At 39.6% G+C, this 13,294-nt stretch overlaps 1 protein-coding gene across 1 annotated transcript in view; it reads right to left on the bottom strand.

The window, feature by feature from the left end:
- Window positions 1-948: 948 nt before the first annotated feature.
- The window catches only part of LOC115370003 (synaptosomal-associated protein 25), a 59,909-nt gene continuing 47,563 nt past the window's right edge, over window positions 949-13,294 (bottom strand). The window contains exons 5-7 of the mRNA XM_030066780.1: window positions 9,945-10,091; window positions 9,525-9,669; window positions 949-1,298 (exon numbers count right to left, since the gene is read on the bottom strand). Coding sequence (XP_029922640.1) covers window positions 1,233-1,298; window positions 9,525-9,669; window positions 9,945-10,091 — 358 coding nt within the window. The 3' untranslated portion in view covers window positions 949-1,232. The remainder of the gene's footprint in view (window positions 1,299-9,524; window positions 9,670-9,944; window positions 10,092-13,294) is intronic.

Here is a 13,294-nt window from a genome sequence, read left to right as displayed (position 1 = left end):
AGAGGGTGATTTGCACCATGATGTTAACATATACAAATACTCTGGTTGTGTGTGTGTGTGTGTGTGTGTGTGTGTATATGTATATATATGTATGTGTATGTGTGTGTGTGTATATATATATATATATATATATATATATATATATATATATATATGAAGAGCTCATACTTCCCTATTACCCTGCCAGAGCACTGCGCTCCAAAAAATGCAGGTTTATTGATAGTTCCCAAAATTTCTAAGACTAGAATGGGAGGCAGATCCTTCCAATTGTAGGCTCCACGTTTGTGGAACAAACTTCCTGTCTCAGTTCGGAGGGCAGATTCTCTCTCTAACTTCAAGAGTAGACTTAAGACCTTCCTTTTTGACGAAGCTTATAGTTAGGGCCATCCCAGGTTGCCCTGGACCAGCCCTTAGTTATGCTGCTATAGGCCTAGACTGTCGGGGGACTTCATATCATGCTCTGAGCATTTTCCTCTTTCCTAATCTTCCTCTTCCCTCTTCCTTTCTTCTTCTTCCTGTCCCCCTCTATAACCCCCCCCCCCACACACACACACACACACACTTTCCTCTTATCTAATCTTCCTCTTCCCTCTTTCTTTTTTCTTCTTCCTGTCCCCCTCTATAGTTTGTCCTTATCTCCCTGTCTCTGTCTCTTTGTCTCTCTCTCTCTCTCTCTCCCCTCCCCACCCAACCGGTAGAGGTAGATGACCGCCTGCCCTGAGTCTGGTTCTACCTGAGGGTTCTTCCCGTTAAAGGGGAGTTTTACCTTGCCACTGTTGCCAAGAGCATGCTCAGGAGGGAATCTGTTGGGTTTCTTTGTTTTCCTTTGTACTGTAATTCGTAGAGCGTGATCTTTACCTGCTATACCTGTAAAGCGTCATGATATAATAATCCTATAATGTAGAGACAATATTATAAAAATTGTCACAGCACAAGTCCCCATATTGGTATTACTGGAATGATACAGTGATAGCGTAAGAGATAAACAATGCATTTACTAACTGAATTTCACAGATACACAATGGCTCCCTGAAGGAATATTATAGCAGATTTCTGGTTATGGATACACTTATTTCAAAGATGGGTTTTCAGTCTGGGATTTAAGCCAAGATTGCATGTGAAAGGGGTGACAGTGGTACACATTGGCACACCATACAACAGCAATGGTAAATACTAGAATGCATGAGGCTTGAAAAACGGCAGTAAAACCAAAGTAGAAGAAGAACGGAGTCCTATCTCTTCATGAGGTTGTTGGCTTTCTGGTTTGCAGCGTCGATACGCGACACATTGAGGACGGCCTGCAGGAGGACAAACCAAACACGAGAATGTGTTAAAGAGAGTGATGCACTCATGCTTATGCTTATGTGTATGTGAAGTGTAACCCTAACCCTAACCCTAACCCTAGCCACCAAAGAATAGCTATATTGAATCTGTTTGTGGAAAAAAAAAAAAAAAAAACCTTGCTGACTTTGACGTGTTGCTTGGCACCGACATTATATCCCCTGTGTGGAACATGTTTCAGTGGCTTCTACTAATTAGTACGTTAGCGAGGAGTTTTGTGTGTGTGTGTGTGTGTGTGTGTGTGTGTGTGTGTGTGTGTGTGTGTGTGTATGTAGAGGCTCTATTGCCTCTATAACAGCCCATGTAAAAGCTAAACAGTCTAACAAACTGCCTCTGGATATCAGAATGGCAAGCTCACTTTTTATTTTTAAAAGGAAGCTAAAGACCTACTCCTTTAATCTGGCTATTTTTATTTTTTATTTTTTTATTTTTTGTATTTTTTATAACCTTGGTTTTTCAGTTTAATCATTGATATTTATTTTTATCCTGATGTTTATTTTATTTTTTTTATTTTTATTATATTTTATTGACTTATGTATTTGTTTTTGATATTATAGTTTTTATTGTTGCAGTTTTAATTATTGGTTTTCATATTTATTTTATCCTTGTGATTATTTTATTTTTAATTCAATTTATTGACCTATTGTTTTTATTGTAATTTCAATCACTGGTTTTTGTATTTATTTTTATCTTCTTATCTTTTTATTTGATTTTATTTTTTATTTGATTTTACTGACTTATTTGTTATTGACATGTTATAGTTTTCAGTGTTGTAATTTTCACTCTAGCATACTTTTTAATTGTTGTGTATTGTTTCAATTTTAATTTAATTTTATTTTTGTGTTCTTATAATCCTGCAATGTCAAGCACTATGGGCTGCATGTTTGTATGAAAGATGCAACATAAATAAAGCTTAATTGAGCTGGGTCATGATTTCCATATTGCTGCTGTCAAACGAAAACCTTTTATCTCCTTAATATAAACTTTTCAGAAACAAAGGTTGATGACTACATTTTTCAGTTTATGTAATCAGTTTTGTAAAGGTTTCACAACTCCAAGGCTTGTAGAACATTCTTAGCCCATCAGAGGAGCATTTAAATACTCTTTCTTTTTTTAAGTTAAAACATGAAAATCATAAAACTGATGATACAAAATATAATTTTCACTGGACAGCAACAGTAAAATTTCATGTATAGTTTACAAACTGCAAAGTGGTTATATGGCCTTGATTTTCTTGCTGTTTCACTGCAGAACACACATCACTTCACACACTTTCAAATACACACCCACTGAACAAATTTGCATTAACAGCTGTTTATGTATTGAGGCTTGCAGAAGTATTCATCCCCTTGGCATTGTCCCTATATTGTTGCCTTACATTATTTATTCCAGGTTCTTGGGAGCCTACCGCTTTGAAGATGCAAAATATTTTTATTGTGCAACAAACAAGAAATAAAACAAACAAACAAACAAACAAAAAACATAAAACTTGGAGCTCAATTCTGTGGCTTGAAGTAGACTGATACTCCACAGATACTCCAGTCTGCACTGTGGAGCTATCTAGCTCCTTCTCGGTTATCTGTGCTCTCTTTCTTGCCTCTATGATTGATGTCCTGTTTTTTATAATCAAACCCTGATCTGTACTTCTCCATAGCTTTGTCCCATTTGAAGAACTCCTTGGTCTTCATGATGCCCCTTGCTTTGTGGTGTTGCAGACTCTGAGGCCTTTCAGATCAGGGCCTGTATTCGGAAAACATTTTAAGGCTTCTAACTTGTCTATTTAAGAGAAACTCTTAAAAATTATGGGCGTGTCAGTCCTAATTTTAGGACTCTGATGTTTCTCTGCTAAGAGAATTTCACAAAGCGTCTTTGCGCTGAAAGTAGCCCCTAACCCTGTGACAGGTTAAGGGTAGTCAAGAGGACTCCTAAGTCACTAAGACCAACTCAGAAAGGACTGCAGCATGGCTGCCGCCGGTAATCTGCGTCATAATCGCGTCAATATTTTTGAAGCATTAAATGAGGCTGAGCTTTTAAGAAGATGTCACCCCTGCTCCAAACTTCCCTTCTATAATATCCTTCCTTTCATGTACAATTTGTGCAAGAAGGAGGAGTTTTTCTTGCGTCCAATTTGGCTTTATACATATTTTCTAATTATTTAACAAAATACAGATGTGCAAGAGGCTGCTGACAATTAGCTAAACATGTGGTTGATTGGTCTTTATACTGTTCTTTGTTTCATGTTCAATCAAAGAGGGCTACATTGTTCTTTGTTTCATGGTTAATCAGAGAAGGCTACATTATTAGGGCCCGAGCACTGGAACGGTGCAAAGCCCTATTGTATCTGCTTCGTTTTTTCCTTCTTCTTTAGGGCCCGAGAACTGGAACAGTGCGAAGCCCTATTGTATCTGCTTCGTTTTTTTCTTTCTTCTTATTATTATTACGCCCAAATAACGCTTAATTTGACCCCCTAAACATGTTCAAAAACCCACCAAATTCGGCACGCAGGCCAGGTCTGGCGAAAAATTTGATAAAATGGACAAACGGACCCCCTAAGTGCAAAAATGGGCTCGGTAGCGCCACCTAGGCACACAAAGGCAGCCGCTGCGGCCCACAGGAATGTGATAGAAACACCAAACCAATGCCGAAATGTAGGTCTCATCAAGCCCTACAAATCACGCGCCGACACCCCCCCTCTAAAACCAACAGGAAGTCTGCAATTTGCGTTGCAAAGTCACGTTCTCGCCCAAAATTCCGCTTTGCAGAAAATCTATCTCCTCCCAGGGCGTAAATGTCAGCGGCTTGAAAATTTAACAGATGACAGAGGACACAGTGCTGAACAAAAGTTGCTAAAGATTCCGTCATTACTCGATTCGTTTGGATTTTATAAGCCTTCAAAGTCGGAGTGGCCAAAACCAACGCCTCGTTTTTTCCCATGGAGTTTGGTGTGCAGAGGCTGACTTTTGGCACTAATTAAGCCCCTGGAGTCTAAAGTAAAAGTCTGACGGCTTTGAAAACTACGCAGATGGAAAGAGGACAAAAATTCCTACAAAAATATGTAGTTTTGATGTGGATTGGACCAAGTTTGTGGGAGCTGTGAAGAGTTTTCAAACATTTTTGACTCTGGTGTGCTCTGCTCTGCACTCTGCCTGGACATGTGACTCACTCTAGCTGCCTCAGGAATGCGCAATACACACCCATTGTAAGAGCTCAGAGGCAGCAGAAAACACTCTCAAACTAAAACTGCCATAACTAAAAAACGGTAAAAGATAGCAAAATCATGTAAATGGGAGATTTATAGATCCGAGTCTCGTGACTCGTTTAAGCTTTGAATCAAGTCTGTAACTCAAACGGTGACCGAGCTGTGACACCTCAAACAGGGGTGGGTTTTCTGGATTTCTCCATTGGATTGAATGAGGATTTCTCTGTCTGCCTGCATTTTGGTGTGATCACGCCACAGCTGCCAGTACTCGTGTCGGTCACACACTAGGACTTCCGCGGCCTTTCAAAATAAAAGCCCAAAACTCTTTCAAAATAAAAGCACCGAAAAATACCCTTAACACTGGCACAAACAGACGAATGTCTGCACTTCGACACGCGCGCCGTCCCCGACATACACGGGGGGGCGAGGGCCCGTCCAACGCTGCTTGCAGCTTTAATTGCTCTGTTTCTTTCTTCTCCTTTCTTCTTATTATTATTACGTCAAAATAAACCTTAATTTGACCCCCCCCCCCACAGTTTTCACTCCACATGCACAAATTCAGGTAAAGTAGTAGGAAAACTAGTTGTGCTTTGAAAAATGTAAAAACAAAAGCAAAGTAGCTTCAACTTTTTAAACGGTGACACTTAACGAGGCAGGAGTGCCAGCTCTCTCCCGCATAGACTCCCATTATATCTGGAACCCAGAATCTGGGGAGAGAGGGAGAAACACACACTTTTTGAACTCGCCGAATCTCGGACATTTTTGGGAGTTGAAACATAATTTTGACACAGTTTGAAAGCCCAAAGCGTAACCTTTCTCATGATACCTTTTATTTTCTGCTCGGAAACCGTGCGCCGCGGTTACTCTTCCAGCTTGCCCATGCAGTTTCCCCAGAAACTGCACAATTCTAGTTAATTATGTGACTTCTGAAGGTCTTTGTTGGGGCGTCATAGCAACGGGGGTGAATACATACAGTTGTGTTCAAAATAATAGCAGTGTGTGTAAAAAAGTGAGTAAAGTCCATAATTCTTATAATAGCTTTTATTTCCATACACACAAATGCATTGGGAACACTGCACATTCTATTCCAGATCAAAACATGAAGAAAAATGTATCAAATATGTTATTACTCTACAGAAAGTGAAGAAAAAGGAATATTAGGCTGTTCAAAAAAATAGCAGTGTCTGCATTTTTTTTTACAAACTCAAACATTTACTGTATAAACTGAAAAATGCTTGAAGATTTAGCTTTCCTGTGAATCACTGAACTAATATTTAGTCGTATAACCATGGTTTCTGAGAAATGCTTCACATCTGTATTGCATGGAGTCAGCCAGCTTCTGGCACCTGTGAACAGGTATTCCAGCTCAGGACGATTGGACTACATTCTACAATTCCTCTGCATTTCTTGGTTTTGCCTCAGAAACAGCATTTTTGATGTCACCGCACAAGTTTTGTATTGGATTAAGGTCCGGGTTTGGGCTGGTCACTCCACAACGTTAATCTTGTTGGTCTGGAACCAAGATGCTGCTCGCTTATTGGTGTGTTTGGGGTAGTTGTCTTGTTGAAACACCCATTTCAAGGGCATTGCCTCTTCAGCTTAAGGCAACATGACCTCTTCAAGTATTTTGATGTATTCAAACTGATCCATGATCCCTGGTATGCGATAAATAGGCCCGACACCATAGTATGAGAAACATCCCCGTATCATGATGCTGGTGCCACCATGCTTCACTGTCTTCACAGTGTACTGTGGCTTGAATTCAGTGTCTGGGGGTTGTCTGACAAACTGTCTGTGGCCCCTAGCCCCAAAAAGAGCAATCTTGCTTTCATCAGTCCACAAAATGTTGCGCCATTTCCCTTGAGGCCAGTCAATGTGTTCTTTGGCAAATTGTAACCTCTTCAGCACGTCGTTTTTGCAACAGTGAGACTTTGCGGGGGCTTCTTGCCCATAGCTTGGCTTCACATACGCCGCACAGGTAACTTTAGACCTTCTTTGTTCTCCCTGGAGCTGATCATTGGCTGAGTCTTTGCCATTTGGGCTATTCTTCAATCTATTCGAATGGTAGCTTTCTGTTTTCTTCCACGTGTAAAGGACCATATAGGCTAGATGGGATTTTGTGTTTGTTTACTTGAAATCAATAATAATATGGGATTGTTTCTGGGCATGTCTGTAATTTATTTTGTAACATTTTGAATGTGTTTTTTGTTTTTTGTTTTGAGTGACCTTTATGTGTGACCCGGAAGCTATTCACCTGTGCCATTTGAAATTTGTCCCGGTAGCTCCGTAGTTCACAGCTTTCAAGGCAGCCAGCAGGTGAACACCTCGTTTGGGCCTGCTGGCTTATTGTCACCTCGCACGCATTTCTTGCATTGTTGAGTTTCATCTTTTGCCTGTCTTCCATACATTTATGGCTGAAAGAAGGACTACGGTATTTAATATGTGCATTCCTTGGAGAGCGCAAGGAGGTATGTTTGATTGTTATGACTACATGTGTATAAATTTTAGCGTAGTGATTTTATTTATTTACATAATATTTTTGTGTGCTATTTGTGGGTGCGCTATTTTGTGAAATGTTTGCATATCTTTTTCAATGCAGTTTTCACGGTGTCGTATGAATTGGAGCTTGATTAATAAAGAGAACTACGCATCAGTTGAGACTCTCAGTCGTTTTTACTCCGGGGGACTGCTACACTACGTCTTTCTGGTTTTGGTTGCCATTTTAAAGCATCTGAGATCATTTTAGCTGAGCAGCCTATCATTTTCTGCACTTCTTTATATGTTTTCCCCTCTCCAATCAACTTTTTAATCAAAGTACGCTGTTCATCTGAACAATATCTGGAACGACCCATTCTACTCAGATTTTCAGAGAAATGCACTATAACCAGCATGTACAACATTTGCTGCCTTCGTCCTTGAATAAGGGCCACCTGTTTGACACCTGTTTTTTCACAGAATGAATGACCTCTCTAATTGAACTCCACACTGCTATTATTTTGAACACGCCCCTTTCAATTAATGATTCAGTTACACAGAATCAGCAGCATGCAAGTCATGACTGTTGGATCTGTTGGTTTTCTATTACTCTACTGCACCTACTAGTAAATTATTTGCCATGTAGGAATATAATTTCTACCAAAAACAGTGATTGATGTGGTTAGTGATGTTGAACTGCTATTATTTTGAACACAACTGTATATACCCACCACTTTTCAGTTTTTAATTTTTTAGGTCCATTACATAAATTTCAAATAAAAATCCATTTAAATTACAGGCTATAATGCAACAAAATAGGAACATGCCAAGGGGGTGAATACTTTTCGCCACTGTATTACTTATATATATATGACAATTTGTTTATTACTTGATCATAGCCAAAAAGAACTTGGGCTGTATGAGAGCTGAACATATCAATGTCTGGTGCTTGGTGGGCTCGATATGAACCAATCTGAAAAAAATTTGTGTGGGCCTTGGACCTCCTTGCCACTCCAGGATGGGTGACAGTGATTAGTAGCTGATTTAGCATACCTGCTCTGCACCACAGCTGATAAATCAGTGCAGGCACTGCCTGGTAACTCACACTGATGAAGGCCGGATGGCCGAAAGCGCTCTGTGCAAATGCTTGTAAAAGCCTAAATAAAAGATTTTAACTAGCCGATGGACAGACCTGTGTACGACCCACAACTTCTTCCTTTCTGTGATTTTTGCATGGACTGCACACCAGGAGTGTAAGTGGCAACCCTGTACGCTGTTTGTCAACACAAACTGCCTCAGACAGCACAACAGCCTTTTAATTTATAATCCAGTTCCATTCTGTTGACATCAAAAACAAGAAGCTTCTCGCCTGCATAGTCAACACCTGCTTCAAAATAAAAGGCCACCAGCTTCAAAGCCTGACATCATAACATGAGCCAGCAAACATCCTAACTCACCCCATATCCTAACAGCTGGGCGATACAGACAAAATCAAATATCACCATATCTTTGACCAAATATCTTCATATCCATATTGTAGAAAGAAATCTACCCACAAGAGATTCATCAGGTAAAGACAAATCATAAAACAGCCAGTGCCGTCAAATAAGTTCAGAAAATTGCATTTCTTTTACTTCAATGCAGCAATTATAAACCTGGAAAAGACAACACTTATACCATATCACAATATTACAAGTTTCATATGAAAACATCGGTAAGATATACATTAAATGAATGCCCAGCCCTTTTTTATCTGTTTTATATGCTTTTATGTTACTGTGTGAGTGTTCTTATTCCTGCAATCTTGATTGCTTTCTCGGGGGTAAACAAAGTTTATTGAACTGAACTGATCTGAACTGAATTGTTCCTGAAAGGCTGACAGTTCAAATCCTCTGAATTCGGATATGTTGACATGATGGTTCCTCATTGGGCGTCTTTATATGGCAACACACAAAAATAACTAGAGCACGATATTTGGTGATGTCTGGTGATATTTGGTGACACACTGTGATTTTTTTTTTTTTTTTATTTGGTGACATATAATTGTGAATAATCCCCTCAACAAACAGAAAACATCCCTGTGTTGTTTTCCTCTAAAGGCTCCATTCATTACCTATGAAAATGCTTCATGGACTGGTGTTCATTGTGGTGTGTGCTTTTATGTTGAAGTAATGTTACAGCCCTAGTTTTTCAATTTAATCATTGGTTTTCATATTTATTTTTAATCCTTATATATTTATATAATATAAAATATACAAATATAATACATTACATTATATTTTATTTATTTTATTGCGTTTTTATTTGTTTTAAATCTTTACAGTTTTTATTGTTAAAATTTTTAATCTGGCACAATTTTTTATTGTTGTTTATTGAATCTGTTTATTAAACCTACACTATAAAGAAGCAGATGTCATTTCAACACATTTCTGTCTTTTTATGTGTCTGTGTGTCGCAGATGTGTTAAAATGACACATTGTTTTTTTCTGTGTACTTGACTTGTACGAACCTTGCCCCGTACGCGGTCAATCTGGATGTTTTGCATGTCGATCTCGTTGCCCATGTCCAGAGCCATGCTCTTCAGATTCCCGATGATGCTGCCAACATGAGTCAAGTTCTCCTCCATCTCATCCTCACGGGCATCGTTAGTCACCCTGAGGAGAGAGGAATGAAATGAAATACAGAGGGAGGAAGACAGTCTAACTCAGATTATAAAGCTGTCAATTAAATCTAAATCTACAGCCGTATGTGTGTGTGTGTGTGCATGACGCGCGTGTGTCTTTGTATGAATGGGAGAGAGAGAGTGTGTGCAAATGACATCCACTGTTTGGCCAGCTGCTTGTGTGACTGGTGATACATGTCAGTCTGTTGTGATAGAGAGCAAACACACACACACATTACCCCCCCACCCCCGCAAACACACACACACCTCCGTATGTGTCCTCCACTCATGATCATTTGCTCCCTCTCATCAACGACACGGGATGAAGGTGGCTGATTGGACACCACGCCGTCCTGACTGGAGGCTCCGCCCCAAACCGCCCTGTACGTGCCGCTCTCCTCAAAAGCCTTCAGTCTGGGAGAGAGACAGACAGACAGAGAGAGACAGACAGAGAGAGAGAGAGAGGGAGAGAGAGAGAGAGAGAGAGAGAATGAATGAATGAATGAATGAATGAGAATGAATACATGGTTCCTTTATTTATGTTACCGTTTCGTGTGTTCAGCCTACTAAATGTTTCATTGCACCAGAACCAAACTGTACCCATACTGTTTCTGTCTATGATATCATTGTATACATATCATTATATATGTTTTGTTTTACACAGTAAGAAGCTTCACAGTACTATCACCAACCTGCTATGAGCCAGCTGTGTCTCCATCATGTCTGTTAATTAATTGTACATAAAACGTGGATCAGTCTGTTGTTCTGGTGTGTGTTGATCCATTCAGCTGACATTCTCAGCAAAAGTGACCAGTGTGATAAGGTTGATTTGTTTTCCTGATGTACCTTACTGTGACACAGTAAATTATCTTGCCTTTAGCCCCAGTCTCTACTCCAAAACATGAAGAGAGTCAGCTTAGTTAACCTGAGGCCTGTACCATAAAGCTGGATTTCGGCTTTGCGAGCTAACTTCAGGCTTAACCCTGGGTTTTCTGTACCATAAAGGTGGCTTACTTTTTATCGGTTTATGTTGCCACGGTAACATACGCTGAACACCTAACCTGCTCAGGAGCAGGTTAAGTTCAGGATAAGAGCTCAGCAGGTATAAAAGCCGCAGCCACTGACCAATCAGCTCTCTTGGAAAATGGCCTGCCCATTTGATGATAACCCAGTTGATCTAGGTGCACAACTTGTGCACCTTTTTTTCCAAGTTAGGCCGAGTATTTTTTCCCCTTTCTTCTTCTTCTTTTATAAAATTAAATCATTTTACTTAGACTTCTTATTTTAATTGTTTTTTTTCTCTCACATTTTTTTTTCAAGTTTGAAAAGAAGAAGGAATTCTTCTTGTTTTTTTTTTTTTTTTTTTTTTTAACTCATGACTCTACACTGTCCAACCAAAAATTGATCTTGTAGACTAATGTCGTGATTTTTAAAAATATTTTTGAAAATAAATTAGGGGAAATTAATTCAGAGGGTTAAATAAAAGTCTGATAAAATACACACCAGCCTCTGGGCTCCTTTAGGTTTCCACTAGTTTGCTCATATTTAGTATTTAGGGGGTCTGCCCTGAAAAGTCCACATGAGAGTTGATGCCAAATGTTTTACAGTCTTTAAGTGACAGTGGAATAATATTTTAACCAGCAGAATAAACACGAGGCGTCAGATGGTTTATAAAATGAAATATCAAAATCAGTTGAATCAAAGTGACGATTCTGACGAAACTCAAACTGAGGGCAGAGGTCCAGAGAGGGTCGACCCTCACTGAGAGGGCCAGTTCCTCTGCCGGAGTGTATGGCTGAGTGGGAGACACATTAATTTATTGAACACACCAATGTTACTGTAGTCAGATCTACTCGTGCCGTCATGGTGGGGAAGTAATATTATAATTGCACTAATTTACGCATTGACACAGTCGGCGATTTTTTGCCAGCATTCCTTGCAGCTCTTGGCAGCTGCATCTGTGTTGCTTTTTGTGTCATGCTAAAGAAAAAAATTTAAGTGTTATGTCCTGTCTCGTGATTTCCTGTTTTATTTTGAAATTTTACTTCTCTCTCGTTTCTGGTTACTTGCCCTTCCTCTTGTGTGTTGCCCTGGTCTGATTGTCTTCCCCGCCCTAATTGTTTCCACCTGTCCCCCATTACCTTATGTGTGTGTGTAATTGGGTGGATTGGGTGGAATAGGGTGGATTTTTTCTTGTCTGCGATTGGTCGTATGCAGCAAACACCACCCTATTTATGTGAGTGTGCACAGATCTAGATGGGAAAAGCCTGGGTTGAATTAGCAAGTTGATAGCCGGCTTTATGGTACCGAAAATCCGGAGTGCAGATGTCTGGTTAAGTGAAGCCAGATAACTATGAGAAAGCCCGGGTATGTTAATCCAGCTTTATGGTACAGGCCTCTGAACACTTAGTAGCTTACTAGCCAGTAGACTAATCATGTTACTGCTAACATGAGTGAACCGTTAGCCAGGTAACTGTTAGCCAACTAACTAGCTAGCAGGCAAATCATGTTACTGCTAACATGAGCAAACTGTCTGCTAGCTAGCTAACCAGCAGGATAATCATGTTACTGCTAACATGTTAGCCAACACTAGCATAGTTGAGCTAGTCTTAATTAGCCCTACAGTGATAACCACACTAATTGTATTTTTTTCCCCGCTGCAGGCCAGCACTCACATTACAACCAGAGCCCATCTACGACGCTAATTTAGTGACGGATCGTTCGCAAATGAACCGGCTCTAAGAGCCGACTCTTTGAAGTGAACGTCGGGAGCCGGCTCCTGATTGGGAGCCGAGCCAAAAGAGCTGGTTCTCTAAAAAGAGCCGGAATTCCCATCATTACTAGAAAACTCAGAACACAAGCATTACATTGGTGTAACATATGTACTGATTTTCAGTACATATGTTATGAAAACCCATTAGCTTTTATTTTGAAAGGTTTTATTTAGTTGAATGAAATCTGAATGAAATTAATTTAATTCAATTTTGTTAGGGGGGTAGAAATTACTGTAACGGTAATATAATAATTATAAACATTTTTTTTACTTAGCTTGACTTGCTTAGTTTTGACTCATTTCTTGTTAATTTGCTCATGGCCTGTTCCCCCATATTTCTGAAAGAAATCAAGTAAATTTGCTCAGGTTTCAAATACTTAAAACAAAACACAAGCACAGAGTGTGACACATTCTCTGTCAGCTGTAGACGGTGGGCTGAACACGTTTTTCGTGTTCGTGTTGATCGATCCCCATCGATAGAGTACACAGTTTTTTTCTGTGTAGCATTAGACAATTCTATAGAGTCTAGGAAAAATTGTTGGCAGCTCTGATTTAATCATATATTTTGACAAACTTGACTTTTAATTGTCGCTCTGCTCAGGCAAGTTGCGGGACAACTGAAGCTGACGAACCAATCTGATTGTAGCTTTTAGAATATGAACCAATGGCGCACGGCGCAAGTAGGGCCCCCAGTGTAAACACGCTAACCGTGAGGAAGCAGACTGACAGCTCATCTTATCTACTTCTTGTGTCAAAATCATACAGTCTATGGTCACAACAAACGACTACGTTTATAAATATGGTATAGAATCATCATCATCAACACATTTATGTAATATACAGT

Source organism: Myripristis murdjan, chromosome 13 (genome assembly GCF_902150065.1).
Source record: "Myripristis murdjan chromosome 13, fMyrMur1.1, whole genome shotgun sequence".
NCBI classification, from domain to species: Eukaryota; Metazoa; Chordata; class Actinopteri; order Holocentriformes; family Holocentridae; genus Myripristis; species Myripristis murdjan.
This window is presented reverse-complemented; position numbering and strand designations above follow the sequence as displayed.